The sequence below is a fragment of the Ambystoma mexicanum genome, chromosome 12, assembly GCF_040938575.1.
Source record: "Ambystoma mexicanum isolate Mex_15411 chromosome 12, UKY_AmexF1_1, whole genome shotgun sequence".
In the NCBI taxonomy this organism is placed as follows: domain Eukaryota; kingdom Metazoa; phylum Chordata; class Amphibia; order Caudata; family Ambystomatidae; genus Ambystoma; species Ambystoma mexicanum.
This window is the reverse complement of record NC_090936.1, coordinates 801,687,215-801,709,449: the sequence shown is the minus strand read 5'-3', so window position 1 is coordinate 801,709,449 and position 22,235 is coordinate 801,687,215. Positions and strand designations below refer to the sequence as shown.

The 22,235-nt window shown below is 44.5% G+C and overlaps 1 protein-coding gene across 3 annotated transcripts in view; it reads left to right on the top strand.

The window, feature by feature from the left end:
- Window positions 1–22,235, top strand: part of PPFIA2 (PTPRF interacting protein alpha 2) — a 2,558,488-nt gene that overhangs the window by 2,349,279 nt on the left and 186,974 nt on the right. For all 3 annotated transcript variants that reach the window (XM_069629312.1, XM_069629311.1, XM_069629313.1), the window contains 2 exons: window positions 3,636–3,811; window positions 3,920–3,988. In XM_069629312.1, the coding sequence (XP_069485413.1) occupies window positions 3,636–3,811; window positions 3,920–3,988 (245 nt within the window). The remainder of the gene's footprint in view (window positions 1–3,635; window positions 3,812–3,919; window positions 3,989–22,235) is intronic.

The following is a 22,235-nucleotide window of genomic DNA, read 5'->3' as shown; positions in this document are numbered from 1 at the left end:
TGTCGGGACTGTCGGGACCCGGGCTACCTAGCCTCTTGGTTGTAGCCCCTGAGCTTATATCCAGGGCTACAAACAAAAGACCTGGAGCTATAGCCCCCTCAGTCACCCCCTAGCAATGCCTCTGATGTTAGCTAATCAAATAATGCCAACAGTGCATTAACTGAAGGACATGAGTTTGAATCCCTGTCGGTTTGTTGAAAAGAGCAAAAGTGTCATTTGCCTACTGCCCAACAACAGTACTGCAGGTGAACAAATGCATGGGGGCGTTGGCTGATTTTTTGAAAAAGTAGAGGAGCATCATCCCATTTAGATCCTGCCCTCTTTGGCCACCGCTCAACACAGATAAATATACGATGCCAGCAGCCCAACATCATAGAGGTATTACTTTCAACATTCAGTGGCAAGTTAAAGATGAATTGTGTGCATGATTTTATCGGCACATTATAGAACCAGCAAAAGGAGGTACCAGTCCATTAATATTCAAAAGGTCAAATCCGTAACTATGCAGATATGCATATGCCCATCAGGCCTGAGGATGACCACATGATGAATCATTTCAATGGAGTGACCATTTTCTGCAAGCTTTAATTAAAAAGAAGCTACCAACAAGTGAAACCGGACACAACCTTACAGGCCCACATGACCGCCCTTGCAACTCATCTGGAGTTTTTCAGTTACAAACTCCACAGTTTAGGCATCTCTGTGGCTGCTGAGATTTGTCCAGGGAAAATGTACATGATCATATGACATGTGCCTCAATGCCTAAATGCACCACACAAGAAGCTCATGATGCAGAACAACAGAGGGGATGCATGGCTTTGGAAGAAGAAAATATCACATTGCATAAATACATATGAAAATGCAATGAATGTCCTCTGAAATTCTTCAGGCACACCATTTCCTGCCAAAGCATGAGGCCAGACAAGGAAAAGGTGTAGGTTCTCCCTTCATCCTTAAGTCCATAACATTTATCAGCACAACACACCTTTTTGGTGATGTTAAGGTACTGCATAGAATATATTCTGGATTTTGCATACACCAGTACCCCCTACCTCACCTCAGCAAACAGGATCGGGACTGTCTGCGGTTGCAAGCATGTCTGACTGTATCTAAGACAATGGGCCTCATTAAGACTCTGGCGGTAGGGGGTTAACGGCGCCGGTAGATGTGGCGGCGTTAACCCCCTACTGCCTCATTACGAGTTCTGCTTGTGGGTCCCGCTAAGGACTCCTGGTGAAACCAGGCGTCCTTAGCGGGTCCAGCGAGCAGACTAGGATGCTAACAATGGGCACATCATTAACAGGCCCGTTGTTAGCATTCTCCCTGCTCCCATTGAGCCCTATGAGGGCTCAAATGGGAATGGGGATGTACCGAGTCCGGGTTCCTTGAATGGGGAAATACCGGGCCCTCCAAGGTTGGAATGGCCCAGTATTTCCCCATTCAGGGAACCCGGACCCTATACCCGGTATGGGGGTAGCCATGCCGCTAAAAGCGGCATGGCTACCTCCATTGTCGTAATGAGGCCCAATGTGTTACAAAGGGTGTATGCATGACTTAGATATTTCAGCTTAGCTGATGGTGGACACCAGCCCACGTGGTTTAGCGGTAATAGTAGCACAATACAAACCAGATTTGTCACCTCACAACAAGCATGTTCCAAAGGTGAGAAGGACCATTTAACAGCGGTGTTGGCTTGTGAACATTACCATCTCTTCTTGTACAGAAAAGCCAGGAAAGGATGACAACACTGCTCACTATCTATCCCATCGCCACCTGCCACTGCCACAGACCAAGAGGGCATTGCCAGCAGTGCATTACATTGCCTAACACAATGCAGGAACTGAGTTATTAAACCTGATGGACCTGATCACTAAAACAAGTACTAAAGTCCTGCTCTTGAGGTGGTTACACAATGTCTCAAATCTGCCATCTGATGCCAGACTACTGTTTCACTCGCATACTGCTATTGACCAAGATGGCTCTGAAGATTCTCACACTAGACAAAGATACATTCTTCAGGACCATTTAGGAAAGAATACCCAAGGAGAGGCATAAATGCCAAAGTGCAGCTCCCGGCACTTTTCCTGAGCCGCAGTGGCACTGGTGTGGAAAGAAGGGCAATACACACAGGTGCATATGTACTGGTTATACGAGATGCATTCTCATGTTATCTTGATCTTCAGGTCGTCACTTCTACTCCTGCAGCGTACGTCATCCCTGTGTTAGCCAAAATATTTGCTGCTTTTTTAATCTCCTCAAAGGTCAATACAGACAATGGTCCACTTTTCATCAGACAGGACTTAAAGTTATGTGCAAATTATTTTAGCTTCTAAATTCAGAGAGCGACTGTTCTGTGAAAACGTATCAATCTGGCCCCACCCACAGGGACAGTTCAGCACAGGATGCTAGCCAATTCTCTTGTGATGAAGAGTATATTTTTGGCTAATGTGTCTGAAGCTACTGAAAACTCTCTGGCAGATGAGTCTGAAACTGAAAGGAGCCAGGTGCAGAGAGTGATCAGATGACCCTGGCAGGGGATTGAAGAAAGGGGCTGTTTTTGGTGTTACGTCTTAAAACAGGGAGAGTTGTTGTGTCTTGTAATCCTTTCTGTGTTTTTGAGAGAACAGTTTGGGATGGGATGTTCAGGGGAATGTGACAACATGGAATGAGTAAGGATGGCAGTTCGTGCTCTGAAAAGAAGAAAGACGAATCCACTGAGCGTATGGGCCTTGTTTTTCTTTAATGCATAATCAGTACTTCACTGCATGATGACTCAATCTTTTTTTAAATAATTACAATTCTTGTTTTGTATGTGTTATGTTTAAAATATAACGTTTAACAATATACAAAAAGAAAAAAGAATACAATTTACAATTTTTCACCATTTCATAAATGCAACATCTAAATCATTTAATTTCCACATTACAAAACATGTTTAAAAAAATTAACATCCATAAGCACAACATATACAAATATAATCACCTTTCTGTCAAATAAAAAAACACTAAATTCAAAAACTTGTATGCTCATTTATTGTCCAACTCCACAAGATGTTGTGTTCTCAAAAATCCCACAATTGCAATCATGTCTGAAGTAATCCTCCCAGATAGACATCTTGCCCACAAACAACCCAGGTCAATATGGGACAATGAAGGAAAAAAATGCTAAAAGTCTTTCATTGTATTAGGCTGAAGTAGGGGGCATACCACCAGCAAGTGTTTTAGCGATTCTCTCAATTCTGCTACCCCACACAATCTAGACGCTACATCCCACACAATCTAGACGCTACATCCCCACTACCTATCTTTTCATATTCAGGAGCATTTCTTTTGACGGCATCAAATTCCATCTGAATCTGAGAAATGCACTCAGTGCAGGACGGCTGGGCTATTTAGATAGAAAAGGAGCCAGGATTCCTTGCTTTTTGTGATCTCCTGCCAGATGCTGCATTGACAAGAGACTATGCATTTCGTTGGTTGTCGGTATCCAATCCCAGATACCTATGTTCTTTTTTTTGTACTATCTGGTCTATGCATACGCTCCTCTCGATTGGACCAGATCTCACTTAACAAGTCGTCACACACGGAACTAAAGGTTTTCATGCAATTCAATTCTACAATATTTTGTATCCTCAGATGTCTTGGTTTGGAGCAATGAAAGAGTCATTCGTTGGATTCAGACTATAGGACTTCGAGATTATGCAAACAATGCACTAGAAAGTGGTGTTCATGGATCACTCATAGCCCTGGATGACAACTTTGACTACAGCAGTTTAGCATTAGTTCTACAGATACCCACGCAAAACACACAGGTAAGTTTATTAGATGTCAATATGCATCATTTAACTTTATACGGCAGTGTAAGGTATTTAAAAATCATATGTAACACTCGATTAACAACATGAATGCGACATTTGCAGGCAAGGCAAATCCTTGAACGAGAGTACAACAACCTCTTGGCACTGGGAACTGAAAGAAGGCTTGATGAGGTAAGCTGTTTAACAGAACATGTGTGTAAAATCATACTCTGTAGCGCTATGCATTTACAAGTTAACATATGAAGCCAAGGGCCGTCGTTAAATAAACTTTGCGCAGATGCATAATTTTGCAACAGCATTTGCACGAGTTCAGAATTTGTGTTGTTGCTTGTATTTGTTGCATAAATGCATTTCTGCACCCAAGAACGTTTCCCCGTGTAAACGAGCGTGATAGTTTCACTTCACCAGTGAAAGGTTTATGTAGTGGTCCTTTTCTAAGCATGCATGTATATGCATGCATATAATGTTTGTTGACCGTCAAAAGCTTTGCTAAAACATAGTGCAGGGTAAAGTGACATACATTGGGAAAGTCCATTTTCTTTTTTAGGATCGGATACAATGAACAAAAAAAACAAGTTATTCATAACATTTTAAAGGGGGGTGTCTCCAGTGATGCAAATAATCTATGACACAATTGCAAATGTCCCTAATGTGTAGGTAGTGTGCAATGTGATTTTCCAAACCACAAGGCCTAGTGCGACCAGTTATTGTTGTTTTTACCTCTGCCCCCCCCCCCATCTTTGTCTTATAGCGCCTGGATACACTTTCTGCTGTATAGGTGCCATAAACATGTTCAATAAATAAATAAAAAAACGAAAACCCTCTTTGAAGAACGTCTATTAAAGTACCTCTCCTCTCATGAGCCAGACACCTTTGTTGGTGCCTATTAAATCGATGCTCTGCTATACCCTTTTGATTCCCTTTGGAAAGAGTTTTGAAGACTTCAAATTGTCAGTATTACAAAATGTACTAGCTCAGTTAGATCCATGTACCAAATGTATTAAACGTTTGAAAATATATATGTTCTGCAAGAAATAAATGCCTTATCATTGTTTGATCTCTTTGGAAAAGGTTTTGTTACAAATATTATGCAATTTTAAAACTATGCCAAACATTCTGTTTAAGTGATGGAGTGCGAACATTGTGTAAGAGACAGACTGTCTCCAGTCCCCATTCAGTGGTCAGTAGAGCTGGACACAGTCATGGTCTCATCCTTATTAAAAGAGATAAAGTGTAAGACCCTTCCTCAGAAACTCCAAATTGAAATTACGGTGCAAGTACAGTGGTATGCTGTTCTGCAGACAGGTCAGGTACTTTAGGAATAAATAGTCTGACTCTTCCTTTTCTGCAACTCTTATTATGCCTCAGGACTTTAGCTATACATCGTCCGTCTTTATACTGTACGTTTCATTGATAATGCCCGTTTACCTAAAGATGTAAGGAGGAGGTCAGGCTCTAAACACAATAAGGACAACCCCCCTTCTTGGCACTTTATATATTCAATCTCATCTGTAAGAAACAGACAACTGAATTTGGCTACTTTAAAGGCATGAATACACTGACAATAAATGTGTATCATTAGACATGTGTGCAAAAACACATTTTACTTTAGCATGACATTTCAAATGTATGTGTTTTTCTTTTTTACCTCACAGTTACCAAAACAACAGGAAAGCTTTTAGGTTCTAGTGTACATATATTTCCCCTCTCTCACTTATCATTCGACAGCTCCTTCAATTACAGCCCCCCTCTGCCTGAAAGGACAAACCCCCCCACTCAAAATGTTGAACTCAGGCTACTCCATTAATCTTTTGGTGCCATGCGAAAAATCCCTGCCCCCCCCCATGCTCTCCCTCTATTTCAAACCCCTCATTCAACACTGCCTGCTCTATATGTTTCTGTAAATGTCTTTAATATGTCCCGCCTTGTCATGTGCCAGAACTTTCCAGCACCCATCTCGCCCCCTCTGCTAACTTTGAACAGTGTTGCGCTTAGCACAATCTCCTAATGATGTTGCATTTCACACTTTTATCCTTCCTTACCCTTTGCTGCTGCAGCTCCGTCCCCTTGTGCCCCCTCCCGTTTCCGCTCCTTCCAGCTCCTAGCTCCCCTGCACTGGAACTCCCTACCTCTCTCAATCCGTTCTATTCCTACCTTCTCCTCATTCCGCTCCTCCCTTAAATCTCTCCTTCTCCACCCCCCGCCTTGAATCATCTTCCCCTTCTTACTCCCCCTCCTTCCTTTATTTCCCCCTCGTTCATCTTCCTCCACTCCCCGCCCACCCCACTCTCATCCTTCCCCTTCTCTCCTTCTTCTCCTCCTCACCTCACCCTCTCTCTCCCAGTCCCACTTCGCCACTCTCCCTATTCCCTTCAGATTAACTGCTCTTCTTACTGTTTTGGTGACTGATTCATTACAGTAATTTGCTTCTACTGTTACATTGTTTTATGTTTTTTATGCATCGAGTTGTTCAATTGTGCAGCGCGTTGGTGTAAAGCACTATATAAACCAATAAATACAAATTCAAATACAATGCATGTGTATTTCCAAGGCCCATCTCATTTCTTTCTGTTACATGAATTTTTCCTTCATGTTCAGCTTTTAATTCTGCTTTATTTTCTGAACCTGGCCATGTTCATGTGCCTGCAGCTACCAGCATTTTCATGGCCTAAGCAAATCTAACCCCCTCGATTTACCGCCCAAAGTTTTAGCCTCAAAGGTTAAACTATACACTGAAAATACTGCACACGTTCTTCAGCTCATACATACTCTAACAGTACCTTGAGCACAAAAACATCTAGCTCTTTTTCTGTCCCTGTTTGGTAGGTGTCTAAGACATGACCATGATCTGAAGATCAGAAATGGTAACAAGGGCAGCAAAAGGAGATCACAACCTGGAGACAAAAAAGGTCCTTGCCTGCAAGGCTTTATGCAACATACAATCGAGTATAACATTGATGTGTTCTGTCACAGACAGCAAGTGCTGTGAATTTCTATGATCTATGTATGACCTGTGACATGTGATACTTTGAGTGCAAAATAAACTAGTAATATGTCAAATTTTGAGCTGGGTTTGTTGCAGAGTCTGGCAGGAACACCCACTTATAAGCCATTACAGTTGTAAATGATTTAACTACTCAAGGCTCCAACTGGATGGGAACCATCTTCCAAGTGATTGATGTGAACAATGTGCTTCAGATGATCCAGCTGAAAAAAAATGTTTTTGTTGATGCTAATAATTGGTACTTAGGGATTCATTAACAGTTTGGTGGTAATGGAAAAACATTTGGCATTTCCATATACTGCATGTTTGATCACTCAATCAAATTACAAGTTTCACATCCAAAACTAATGGGAACCACCTGTGTTTGTGTGGAGGACATTACTCCACATGAAAGCTTTACTGTATACAATAGTACTGCATGTAGTAATGCTACATGCTTTAAAATGGTTCTCCATCGTGTCCGATGGGATTCTGATAGGGGCAGTAACTGAAGTGTCTGCCTGACTCTGCATTATGCAGTTACTTCCCATGTCCACAGGTCTTCCGAATGAGGTAACAGTATTTGAGTTTGGCGATATTTCCCAGGGAAATGTCGATGGATTCTTAATGTGACTCTCAATCTAGAATACAGCCCCACACTTGAGTACTTGATCTTTAGGGTGTATAGACCAAGGGTAGAAATATTGCATGGTGCTTTGTCTGGTGTGTTATAGAGCACTGCAAGACCTCTTAAAATATAATGTATTGTGTTAACCAGTTAGGCCTCAGCCACCCCACTGCTGTCACACAAAACCTTGACAGTGTTTCAAATTGGTCTGGACTGCCATCGACCTCTAGAGAGATCTAAGTATCTTTAGGGTAAGAATGTCATTCCAGGTCAAAATAGCAAATGTGATGCTGGAGCCACAAATATGCAAACACATCACACACATTGTTATTCCAACACAGTTCAGAGTATAGGGGTATCAGCGTGTCAGTCTGTATATAACGGACACTTGTCTAGTGGTGCATAGATGACAAAACAAATAATGGTTTCAAAGAATGGCATGGTTCAGTGCCATGTTTTATTTGGTACCAAATCCGCATAAAACACTTTTCTCAGATATGTTGTCTCTATTCAACAGTTATATGAAATATCTTTGCTCTTCATCATATGATACCAATTTAGCATTTCATGTGTTACCTAGATGCACAGTTTAGTGTAGTTTCAAAGTAATAAATGAAGGTTCGAGCTGTAATAGTCTGCTAAGTTTGGTATTCATTTTGTAACCAAGATTTGATCATCCAGATTGGAAAACCCTCTATTTCACATATTAGCCGGATATTTCAAGATGGCATCAAAGATGGCCTCTATTTTTTACTGCCATAATTTTTCAAAGCGGGTACTGATAAGTAAGCGATATATGGTCAAGATGTTGCCTCCCGAAAAGATACACAAGCTGCTCTTGATCATATTTCATATTACGTCAAGCAAATAACGTTCTGTAACAAGGTGCTTTCGGCTATTGATTGTGCTAGTGCACACATGAACGCAAATGCTTCAGCAATCACCACCATATAAGTGTTTGCCGCAATAACAGACGAGCAAGAACAAGGTCTCTTCACTAACTTCTTCAGCATCATACTACCCCATGTTTCCATAACAATGCCCTCTCATTTTTAGAACAAGCATTGCACTCGCAACAGGCAGCGCAGTCAAGGTAAGATGAACTTTCACTGTTGCACACACCACACACCCACAGTTGACTAGCTGTACAGTGCTTGACTCTGCAGAAAGCTCTAAACATGCAGCAGGACGTTTGCATGCTCTTTATCAGGCACCCACCGGTTTGCAATTAGAGTCATTATTTTTGGTTAAGGGTTTTAGTAACTTTTTCCAAAGGGCAATATAATGTTTCTACTTACAATACGTGATTCAGTACTCCTACATTTGGCTGTAGCTCATCTCCTTCTAAATGTCATATTCTAAAACCCGGGTCTGAAACATTGCAAACATTGATTGCAAACCTGTATCTTCAAAGGCTGTTAAAAGGCATCTGTCACAAGGAAGAGAAAAATGTATGCTTATTTTCCTCTTAAAACTATAAAATACTAGTCAAACGACGCACCTGGCTGTAGGAATACCAATTGGCATGCAACACTGGCTAATGTTTATTTACCAGAGCTTGTTTATTTGGCTTGCCGCGGAAGTCATTTAGTCATTTACTAAGTAACTTGAAACCAAGTCTATCAGCAAGATGAACATGGCAGTTTCTGATGAAAACACTCATTTTTTTTTTCACACGAGTGTCATGGTGTTTCTCGAGATCAAGGGTATTAAGACGTATGATGATATCGGCGTGTTCATATGTATCTTCATCCAGATAATTATCAACAATTGGTTTGGTTTGTTAGTTTATGGTTTGGTTCCATAAATGACTAATGTTTTCTGCTCAGTATCTGCCAACTCTCTCAGCACTGCATTCCCAAGATATTCAGACAGCAATCTTGTTTTCTCGGGCAGAAGGGAAGTTGCCAAACAGCAGCTCTAAGAGACATTTGGCCTCATTACGACTTTGGAGGTAGCCATGCCCTTAATAAGGCTGCCTCCAAAATCGGGTCCGGGTTCCCTGAATGGGGAAATACCGGGCCATTCCGAGTATGGAGGGCCCGGTATTTCCTCCTTCAGGGAACACGTGCCCGGTCCTTCCCCATTCCCATTTGAGCCCTCATAGGGCTCAATGGGAATGGGGAGGGAGCTAACTATGGGTCCATTACGAACAGGCCCGTTGTTAGCATCCTGTTCCCCTCGCGGGACCCTCTATGGACATCTGGAAAAACCAGACGTCCAGAGCGGGTCCCGCGAGGGTACCTTGTAATTGTGCGGAATGGGTTTAACGGCGCCGGCACCATTTCCGGCGCGTTAAACCTATTCCGCACAACTTATAATAAGGGCCCATTCTGTTTTCCTGCGCGTTCATTCTTTCGATGAATGTTCAATATAAGTATCAAAAGTTATTTTTCCCTCAGTGTGTATATTCCTCATTATTTTAATGCCCATAATAAAAGCATTCCCAACGGGTCCATACGTAGTTATATTATGTCTTTTGGGAAGTGATTGTAAAATTACGTATCCATCTATAATTCACACTTTGTCTGAGATCTCATTGCTAATAGTTGTTTAAGGGTAATTGTACTTTTATATGAAAAGAACACATGCACTTTTATTAGCTGGAGCATGAATAAAATAAGGACATCACTGAAAACTCAAAAAGCCTGGTCAGGAGGTTAGCAGTATCATTAAATATCAGACAATATATTGCACCGTACAATAAATAACGAGTCACTCAACGCATGCAAAAATACCAGACGCAAGGCTTCTGAAAAAAAACAGATGCAGAAAATGGGCCTTACCACATCCACACAACACCGGATGTTGTACCTAATGCACAATTTAAACTATCATTACTGGGAGGAATAACACATGAAAGGCTACAAGACATTACTGGCATGAAGAAAACAGGCTGTAATGAGCAGCATATGTAGGTAAATCAATCACAGGTCCTTATAATCACCCCTCCCGATGCAAACGGCATCTGCACCTCTGATCTAAATTATAATATTAATCAGTATTGTGGCAGGATAATAACAAAAAATAAGCCATGCCTGCTTGTGGTATTGTGACTGATAAAAGCACACAATTATGAAAGAGAATTAATATCATTGCGTATGCAGATTCTCTAGTTCTAACTTATTATACGCCTGCAGGTCTGCAAAGGTTACTTGAGTGTTTACAATCGTATCTAGCAATGTACCATCTTAAAATTAACCATTGTAAGTCCTACACACTGACCTTTACAACCAAAACAAAGACCAAGAGTTATAGCTGGAAGGTAAATCAATCCGCCATCAAGGAGATTAACAGTATCATGTATCTAGGCTTTCCCATCTATACTAAGCAGCACTTAATCATCCAAAATGGGAAATGGAAGCCAAAATAGGTACGTCCATTCTACTAATGAAAGTTCTAAAGAATAAGCTCTGTGCCTATTCTCTGCTTCCTCTAATCGAAGTAAACAAATTAAAAGTCACAGCCACAGTGTTGTGGCTGCAAAGTGATTTTGTTTGGGAATCGAACCTTCCTTGGTAGGTTGGAGGGTAACATCTGGAAGACAGTATTGTGGTTGCCGAAGTCTATTCCGATTGGTGTAATCCGTTTTGAACTGGGTCTGCCCTCTTGGTGGGCGCAGCACATCAAGAGATCCCTATCGTTGCTGACCAAAATGGAGGAAGGCGAGGTAAACTCACTGAATTCCGGCATATATGAGCAAATGAGTAATGGCCAAAACTGCAGCTCTTTCTTGAATACATTTTCCAGGAAATATGTTGCCTATCGAAATCTGATCGAATTGAAGGGTGCCAATACGGCTTACATAAGGAGAAATAAGATAAAAAGATGGGATAAAAATAGCGATTATGAGGACTTAAACAGACTTCTTTTGTACCGAAAGAATCACTACCTACATATGCCTCAGAAATCTTTAAGATCCTATATACAAACATTTTCTTCTACAAAGCATAGAGATATTTACTTAAGGTTTCGTCTCTGGGCTTTGCCAACAATGGAAGATATGGGTCCAAAATTACAGGTTCTGAGGGAAATGCGGGGCTGCCGAGTGTGTGGCTCAGTGCTAAGCCAATCACTCTTCCACCTCCTTGTCAAATGTCTAGGCTTTTTGGCCAACCAACGTATTCTTCTGTGAAGATTTTTGCATTCGACAGCAAGTGTCCTCACTGGAAAACTATGGGTCAGAATTATGATGACTGCAAACGCGGATCTGATTGTTGCAGTGACTTCCCTGTCGAAGATTATTTTAGAGGAGCTGGGCAAGAGGATTCTCCAGGGGGAAGCTGATCTGAGAGAAGTTTGGGGAGAGTAGCCCATGTCACATGATGTTGGCTATATTTAATCTGTATGGCCCCATGGTGGAGACAGGGCAATGCTGGACTCCCAGACTACAGCGGTCTGCATGACCCACCTATGTTTTGCCTGATTTTGTATTGTTAGTAGTATATTGATTTATATATGCTGGAATTGGCAATTGTTGTTCTAATTGCACTGTGCCAGTAGAGAGCTTTGAACTATTATGCTGTTTTGTTTTTTTTGTTTATAATTATTATGTTTTTGTTATTAGTGTAAGCGTTTATTCTATAAACTACAAACACTTTATTTCCTTTTAACAATTATGAAGGCTACAATAATTTGATATAATGCAAGTGTCAACTTTGTGAGCCAAGGCTAAGAAATGTCAGACTGATGTGTATATATCTAGGGGTACTATAGTTGCTATTTGATGCCAATAGAAAAACTGCAATCTAGCTGCAGGCGGCCCAACAAGATGGAGGATGCAGTGGACACCCCTAATACCCAGGGTCAGAATAACCACATGGGCACTAACAGAAACGCAAATCCTGAAAACCTAGTGTCTGTACAGCCCAGCCATAAGCCATCCAGTTCATTCAGAGTGATAGCGAGGGATACATTTTCATGCAATCTGTCATCCCTCCTCTGCTGATGTTAGTGGCCATACTCAATTTTCTTATAACAGGCAGTCATCAGCAAACATTTGCAAGAACAGTCAAGCAGGTTGTGGCTGCCCTACTATGTCATGCAACAGGACATGTTTACCTTCCAACAACCCAAGAGTCCATTAATGTCCTTAAAGGACACTTCTATTATGTCATCTAATTCCCAAATACAACTGATGACCTGGACTTTACACATGTGTCATTAAAGTCATCCTATTTGACACAGGAACAGGAAGCAACAGAATACCCTGACCCCGCAAATAACTTGTGATGGGGATATGATCAACAATGCTTTTGTGCAAGGTTCCCTGGCTCTACTCATGACTCAGTGCTACTGCACTACAGTACCCATCATCTGTATATAGGCAGACACAGGAAGCAAAGGGAATGGCTCTTAGGCAAGCATAACACAGTTGTTGTTTGCAACTTGAAAGGGGAGGGGTGTTGGCAGCGGAGCAATGGCAGTCATGCACAGCAAACAGCCACACATGGACAACCAGATTATCTTCCACATTCCATGCTCCATTGACGCAGCCATACATAACATTATGTCTGTGCATCTAAAACACATGCATCCATTGACTAATGTCTCACCTATATCCTTCCAGGTGTGAGGCTGGCTGTTCGCTCCTGCCAGGGCTACTAACCCCGTACAAAAAAATTGCAGAGAGGTGGCGTAATGTGACACACATCAAAAAATGTGCCATCACAGAGAGAACTACTCAAAGCTAGGCCCCGTTGCCTAAAGAGGACTGGTGGGAACATTGATGAATGGCTCCAACAAGGGTACAGGTCAACACATTGGGCCTCATTACGACCCTGGCGCTAATGGGTTAACAGCGCCGTAAAAGGCTGCGGCACCATTAACCCATTAGCGCCTAATTACGAGGTCCCTTTGTGGGACCCGACCTTAACGGCTGGTGTAGACCAGCCGTTAAAGTAGGGACCGAAAAGGGACCTTCGCGGTAAGTATGGTACCGCAATTTGCAGTATCGTACTTAGCGCCTTCGCCATTCCCATTATGCCCTATGGGGAAAAATGGGAATGGGGAAGGGCCATGGGGAAATGGGGAAATACCGCCCCACCAACCTTGGAATGGGGCGGTATTTCCCCATTTCACCCTGGCGGACACATTACGATACCGGCACCAACCATGGTGCTGAAAGCGCCATGGTTTAGCGCCGGTATCGTAATGAGGGCCATTGTCATAACATGTTGCATGTGCCACAATCTGCACCTACAGGATTTATGTGCCAGTGCCCCAAACATGCATCATTACACAAGACAGAGACAAGGTTGATAATGAAGAAGAAGCATCGACAATAAATTCAGCATGGGATGTGCAGGAATGCCATTTCACAAGGCATCATTTAGTGGAGTCAATTTTCTGAGTGTATGTGTGGGTGGTTGCAGATCGAAATGGGGCATTAATGTGTATTGATTTTGCAATATCAGGCATTACATGACATGTATGGCCAATTATTACAAGATTGATTTAAATACTGTATTATCTCATTGTGTAACTGCTAAAATGGCTTTTGAAACTCTGACCTGGTGGGCAGAAGTTTAGGAGGCCGCCTTGGATTAGTGGAACCAGGGAACCTTCTGGACATGCCAGACCAATCTAGGTAGCTTGGCAGGTGGTCAAGACTAAGGGCCTCATTACACGGACGGCGGTAAGGAAATAACGTTACCGGTAATTGAATACCAGTAACGCTAAATTTCCTATCCAATTACGAACCGGACTTGCCGCTATTAGCGCCATCGTTAAATACGGTGGCACTAATAGCGGCAAGTCCATGAGCGTGCGACCCCCAGGTCGGAAATAGCGGAATGGCGATAATAGCATCCCATCACAAGGTAGGCGGACATGGCAATAGCGGCATGGGAAAGACCCCAAAACCCCCTACCGGCATGGCGCTAATACCGGCATCGCGAACCACCCGTTAAGAGACCTGAGCAGTGTGTCCACCTGCCACAGGTGGACACATCCAGCACAGGTGTAGGCGATGGAGACATTGGCAGCAGAAAAGGGCACACAACACCCCTTCCCACACAAAAATGCTTCCAATACTGCCTGCATTACATGGGCTGGAGGATATGATTGCAGTGAGGCAGCATCAACAACAGGCAGCACAGAGGAGACGCAGGAGGAGTACAAGTAGGAGTAGGGCAAGACAGGCGCAGCAAGCACCAGCAGGGCACCCAGAAATACCACAGAACCAGCAGGAAGAGGACAAGAAAATTGCACATAGCCGTACCAGCGCTGTGATGGATCAGGCATCCGGCCTCTACAACACACAGCACCGGTCCCTAAGCGTGCCGGGCGAAGCCCTCCTGTACGGCCATGACAAAGTGCAGAAGACAACCATGGCATGTGTGATGCGGGACTAAATTTAAATCAGACGGAATGTGCCTATGCCACCTGACATGCAAGCGCAAGATGAGGATGATGTGGATGGTGATGAGGATGGCTGAAAAGGCCCGCAGGGACATGCAAGTGGCATAGTCCAGGAGGGACACGATGTGCGTCAGCATCTGATGTATCAGATTCCATGACATCCAAGGTATGACCATTATGCATAAAGATGGGTATTACTGCCCTGATACAAGTGGTCAGTCCCACAAAGAACCATCTCCCCAATACAGTACACACACACAATGATGAATACCAAGCCAGATTAAACTTTTCAACAGTGTATTGTGAACAAAAGACAACAATAAGTGCATGGCACCAACTGTGAAAACACCCCTACCTCCCTCCCCCCACAACACTCCCAAAAACACCCCTACCACCCTCCCCCCACAACACTCCCAAAAACACCCCTACCCCTCTCCCCCCACAACACTCCCAAAAACACCCCTACCCCCTCTCCCCACAACACTCCCAAAAACACCCCTACCCCCCTCCCCCCACAACACTCCCATGTGACCCTCATGGTGTGAACGTGTCCTTCTCAACATGTGGCACCTAGTCCTTGCTGGCCCTAATTGTCAGTTCCTGCCCCGCCATTTGGTGGTTGTGATGTGGTGCGCCTCAGGTTGCGCAGAGACCGGCGTAGGGGGCTAGTTTTCCGGGAACTCCCAGAGGAGGTGGTGGCCGGTTCATCCTGGGTTGTGAGTGGGCATCGGCGCTCAAGGCTATACGGTGCATGGCCTGCCTGAGTTGGGCCATTTAGTTGCAGATCCTGTCGGTGCATGCCTCCATGCCCTCCCTTGTCTGCTGTGCAAAAATACTGAGGTCCTCCCTCAGACGGCCTACCTCAGCCACATGCTGCCCTACTAGCCCAGTGATCTCCGTCTGCCTCTGAATGATGGCTGAGAGGTCATGTTGCATGGTGGGTGCTGGTGGGATGGCTGATGCGCCTTGTTCCATGGCACTGGCCTCATGTGAGAATACCTGGGGGCTCCATGACCCTTCAAGGGTGGGGGTGGGTGACCCTCCTTGGCTACCCGGACCTGAAGACAACCTCGGGCTTGCCAGTATGGAGCGTGTTGGTCTGGGGCTCTGGCTTAGATCCACAATGCCAGGTGCCTTCTCCTCATCCGAAAGTGGGGCAGTGGCTGCTGCCTCACCCGTTGAACTGGTGGCAGCAGAGTGCATTCCCTCAATGCTGCATTCACTTGCTGGGAGACACACTCCCGTGGGTGCCACAACGGCAGCAGGCATGGCCTCTGGCTGTGTGGAACTGGTGCCCCTGCTGCCTTTGTCCCTCTGGTCATGGTCACTCCTCCTGGTTCCCCTTGAGGATGTGGCGGTGTCCCCTGTGGCATCCCTCCTGGCTTTTTTGCTGGATGTGGGAGCAGGTGCCGCAGTGCGTGGCTCATCAGTTTCTGTGTGTGATCCTGTAGGGGTGAGAAATGGGGATATTCATCATTCATGGGTCGACCTGCCTTATGCTGAATGATTACGTCATGCCGTTCTATGCATTTGGGGCTCTTTAGTGTGGATGCAGGTAATGGGGATGTTGGGTGGGTCATGCATGAATGGATCTGGGTTGAACGGATATGTGGTGATGCATGCATGTCTGTTGGTGGCTGGATCCACGACATTCATATGGGCACATGATTGGGGGGGACCATCACACTTCACTGTGCATTGTTGGATGCATACACTCACCTCCATCGGACGAAGTGGGCACGCCATGCTCCATTTCTCCTACTCCCTCTATGGTTTCCACTCCAATTGTGGATGCACAGGTCTCCTCCCACTCACGGAGCTTAATAGGCGATTCGCTGCCTCCTCCTGTGCCCGTAGCCAGGTTGCGGTTTACGGCCAGGATGTTCCTCACGCGTAGCCGGAGGTTGTCCCACCTCTTGCGGCAGTCTTTAACTGTGCGGGTGGTGGTGCCTATTGCGCTGACCTTGGTGGCAACCTCTGCCCAGATGGCCTTCTTCTTCAGGATGGCCTCCCGCCGCATGTTGTTGCAGAAGACCACCTGTGCATTTGCCGCCAGTGTCTCAGTCAGCATTACAAGCTCCTCCTTGCAGAATTTCTCCTTGCGTTGCCGCTCTGTAGATTTTTTCACGGCCTTGGGCATCTTTAGGCTGTCCTGGAAGGAGTTTTGTTCGGGTTTCCTGGTAAGGTGTCCTCGATTAGGAGGATGGCAATGGATTGTGTTTTTAAAGATGGCCGCCGTGCTCTTTCCCGTTCCTGTGCGATGATGCTATTTCCGGTTCCGCAAAATAACGGTCACTGCTATTAGCGGTGACCGGTAATGGCGATGACCGCTAATGGTGGTGACCGCTATTTGCATGTGGCGGCAGGTCGGAAGTGCTATCAGCGCTTTCGACGATGCCGTTAAGGGACTTTTTGGGGACTTTTGTGGCATGGCGGTAAGGTCATTACCGGCATGGCGCTATGCTCGTGCCCGCGAACTCGTAATGGCACGCAATTGGTAGCCTCTTGCGAGGGCGGACACGCTAATTGCGCCATGCCGGTAATTGCCAATTTTTACAGCGCAACGTGTAATGAGGCCCTAAGTCTCAGGAGGGGTGAGAGTGATTGGAAGCCCACAATGAGCACACACAGTAACGAACCACAAATTACTCTTAGACAAGTGTATATAAAAATTATCTATGGATATATTGTCGGCCGGACCAATAGACACAAATAAACTTCAGTTATGTAAAAATAGTTACCACACAAATCTTATACTAGATAATATAAATACAATATGTTTACTAATGTGACAAAGGAGTAAAACACATCCACAACCTGCAAAGAGAAAAGTGAGTTAACATACCAGGGGCAATACACAATGGGAAGCCTTTTGCTCAACAGTACAGAAAAAAAAACGGGTCTTCTTGAGAGGGCTGCAGCAAGTCAGGAAGGGGCTTGAGGTGATGAAGAGTTGGTTCCCACTATTTGAGTAGGGTCTGCCATTGGCCGCAGAGCAGTTTTCAGAAGGTGAGAATAGCTAGGGAGCGTAGGCTAACCCAGCCAAAGGCGAATACCTTTTTAGGGATATTTGTGCGGAAAAGGTATTGGTTGTGCCAGGGGAGCCACTGTTAAGTGATGAAAGTACCCACTGACCCTCGGCACAGTCTGGACCAAACTTTGCCAGTTTAGTCGAGGTTGCTAGTAGGTTTTGGGCCCTGCAGTTTGTGGCGCTCCGGCTCTCATCGGCAGCAGGATAGAACGATTGTCTGTGATGGGACAGTTGCCTTTTCTCAGCTTCCAAAGGAAATACAAAGACAATTCCAGTGCAGCAGGCTTCAGGGCACAGGAGAGCAGGTCAGCAAGACACTTAAACTGACTGTCACCAACTGGCAGTGACACTGGCAGTGACACGGAAATCACTGATGTGTGCAGCATTACACACTCTCCTAATCACTCTCCTAATTTGGGACCTAGAGTGCTAGGCCTGCAAAATTTGGCAGGAGCGGGCATTGGACAACAAGCAAGCAATGCCCCAAGTCTCGGATTTCAATTCAAGACAGTGGCAATTCTGCAGGATACCCTGAGGTAGAGCTGGACAGTTCACTGGATGGCCCAGGAACACTTCTGAAGGGGCTTGTTCACCTGGTAAAGCAAGGGGCGCTGAGCATAGTTGTTCCCACTACTTCAAAGGGGCAAAGCGCCCCGACAGGCCTTCTTGATCGATGAAAAAAACAGGGGTCCGACAGGACAGCAAAGGGCGAAGGTTTCCAAAACCTTCTAGTGTGCCTTCGGTGGTTCCACAAGTCTGTTTCTTCATACAGGATACTTGGCTCCTTCTGTAGTTCGGGGAGAACTCAGCTGATTGACCTGGAATGGATGCAGACCTCCTGCTCTTATGCAAGATTAGCTTCATGCCAAAATCGAGGACTTTGAATCGAGGATCTTCTCTCATGCCAGCATCCCAGTCATGGGCCAATCATGGTCCGTGGTGGTCCCAAGCATTCAGGCACTCCAGACATCCTGGCAGAAGTAGTGTGGATCGGGACCAGACACTTTGTGGGCACACACACGTGACATGCAAAATCCCACAAAAGATGTTGTGGCTCAGCCATTTTCGGACCTGCCCACAGTCTTGAACCAAGCGCAATGTGATTTAGTAAAAAGAAATAAAACACTTATAAAAAGTAACTGCTGCCAACAGTTCATCCCTGGCACACTCAGACAAACACCAAAACATCCTTCAAGGGTGTCTAGGGCCATAAAACAAAAAGGACCCACAGTGCACGGTACTAAAAGGTACACTGTTAAAAGGTTACCTAGAAATGGCAACATAGTCGAAGACTAAGGGAAACATAGTTTCCTAGTACTGGCAGTCTGAAGGACATATCAGTTTCCCAATAACAAGTGAGCAAAAGCCAAGGGGAGCGCAGCTCAAGGCTGCACTCCACTGGCAAAAGTCAGGGTAGGATAGCCAAACAAAAGGAAAAAGTTTGAGGGGGTCCACAAATGGAGGGAAAATCGCACATTGATGAACTCTTTCCGAACAGCAACCTGTTTCGACTGATGACACATATGGAATTTTCTATAGAACACCCTTTATTCAAATGGCCACCAAGTCTTGTGTGCACTCCTACTCTAACCACTCCCATCCCTTCGCCACAACATATCCCTCAGACTCCCTCTTCCCATCCACTTCCCCCTCCCCAACCCTGGTGATTAATAAGTGAAAGTCATCATTTGCATCTGTGTTTCTCCCTCTTGCTAAGCAGGTTTGGGGTCATAATCGACTGGTAGACCTATGGGGTGGACATCAGGGGACAGATTCATCCATGGTGTTTGTGGAGGTGGATCTTGTTGGTACAGTAGTGGCTAAGGACTGTAATAGGACTAGTATCTTCTTCATGGAAATCCAGATACATCAGTGAAAAACCCTTGGTTGTAGCATTGGTGCTCACTCTGATTCTCAGTTTCTGGAAGGTGATAGCACCTACCATCCTTTCCAGATTCCTGCAAAGATATGGTATGTCCTGTCCTCCTGCCATGACCAATTATTATTATTTATTTTTTATTTGTGCTTGGTTTACAAAACCTTTCACTTTCCAAAACAAACAAAAATCCTCAAACACAATTCATCATTCGTTCTTCAACAATTCAGTTTGGTACTTAATTCATCAGTCAAAGTTTCACATTCAGTGTTACCTCAAAATAAAAATAACCCATAAATAAATGTATAAAAATGAAATGCATTCTCAAGATTCCTAAGTACTCTCTGCAAACTAAGTCATATTATTCATCATGTTGTATGACTGGTTCTCTCTCCTTTCTATGCGTTCCAGTCAACTAAAGCCTACTCTTGAAGATGAACCATTAAAAAATCATCTAAAAACCTTAATAAGGCTATAGTTTGTTCAGGTTCTCACCCATTAGGAGTTTAAGCCACTAATCACCCACAGAGATTGAACTAAAGCTGTTGATTATTTCGCCTAGAGATAGGGTTCTTGTCTCCGTTAGCATGTCACATAGCAGGGTCAAGTGGTAGAGTGTTTCTTTGGTATCAAGCTTATTACAGAATCTGCAATTTGTGTCCAACTCTTACCATTGATTCCTGTTTATCAGGACCTCTTTTGTAGGGATGAGATTCAATCTAAGTCTGAGTAGCTTAGCTCAGATAATTGAACATGGGAACTCCTTTGCCTACATTCAAGGTTGAAATCAGTATAAGATTTAGGCTGATCTCTTGCTGTGATCATGTGTATCCAGTCTTGCCTCCATAACATAAGTTTGATGGCATCAGGGTTGTGCAGTAGGTCAGTTTAAGAAGAACCTAGCATCTTCAACAACCTAGTACATGCTAATGACCATGTATTTCAGCTGAACTATTCAAGGCATCTTGCAGAATCTTAAATCCTCGAACTGAAGGGTCAGTGAGACACTTCCTATACAATGACAGAGTTTTCCATTCCATCATTGCACGAAGGGACCAATTATGGCATTCTGGATTTCTTAGAGAACTAGCAGGTGCTCATTGGAAATGTCCTCTTCATGCTGTATTCTGGTCTGCCTCAAGGATGTGTTGTTGTCCTGTTGCTTGAGCTAGCCAGTCTGGCAAGTGTGGTGTAGGGGGAAAGGTGTAGACAAGGTCAAAGTAGGACATTGGTTGTGCCACATTGCCAGGTACATGCCCATAAACTGACTACACACCAGTGACATCCTGGTCCCCATCTGAGTAATCTGTGCCAATTCCAGTAGGTGTTCACAGTGGAGTGGGTATGTCCTCCTCTCCCTGGTTATCCCCGAGGCCCACTGGCATCAGTTCAGTGGCAGTTATGAAAGAAAGGACATTGGGCCTGATCACGACTTTGGCGGTAATGTCGGTGGTATTACTGCCGGCGGTATTAGCCCTACCGCCGAAATCCCTGGCGCTAATAGCGCTGGATCACGTGTTCGGCAGTGATGTTAATCCCCATTCCCCATTGAGCCCATTCGGGAATGCCCCATTCCCCATTGGGCTCAATGGGGAAAATTTGCGCTCTTACCGCCGGCGGATTTCCAGCCGGCGGTAATAGTGCAAATTTTCAGCGGATTTCCCCCCAGCCAAGAGCTGGGGCGAAATCCGCCGAAGTCCTGATTTGGCGGACCCTTAAATCCGGCTGTAATAGCGCGACCGCTGGATTTAAGGGTTACCGCCAAAGTCGTGATGAGGCACATTGTGTCTGACTTTAAAGAAACAATATGGGTCAAAGGTTGCCTTTTAGGTGCTTTTGAAGGTTTGCACAAGGCAGTGTTTGTGGGGTACTCTATGTTGCCGTTATGACTGGTGTGGCTCAGCAGGTGTCTTTATCTTCCTACGTGTGGCTTCAGTGGAAGGAGTGGCAGCTGACTTCCTGGATAACATCTTCTTGGTTGGCATTGTTGGTGGTGTTGTGGTGGTGGGCCCTGGGGCAGTTATTTTTGCAGTGGTGGCAGGGTTCTGGCTGTCAGATGGTCCTTCACAGGTACTGGATTTTTTTACTTTGGGAACACATGGATGATGTGTTCAGATACTTTGCCAATGGGGGCAGCAGTGATCCATACATTTATTTCCTTTGCACACCCAGTTGTGGTCATTTGATGTGTGAAGCAAATATTTATGTAAATGCATCAAAGTTTTTAGAACCGAACACAGTTTACTTGGTTTGCTCCCTTCTATCATGTTAAAACCTCTGCATGGTTACAGGTAGGAAGATGTTTAGATGAGACATGATTGTTTTTACAGCCCTGTTGCACCAGCATATGGCAAAATGTGTATTGTCTATATCATAATTTCAACCCTGTTCTTGACTACTCCATGCATTGTATGTGCATTGTTTTCCATCTCTGTAATGTGCAGTTCAAAGAGGAAATGTGGAACTCTATTTTCATTCTACAACCATATGCACTGTGTCATTTTTCTATGTAAATACTATCTCATAGAAATTGTTTTA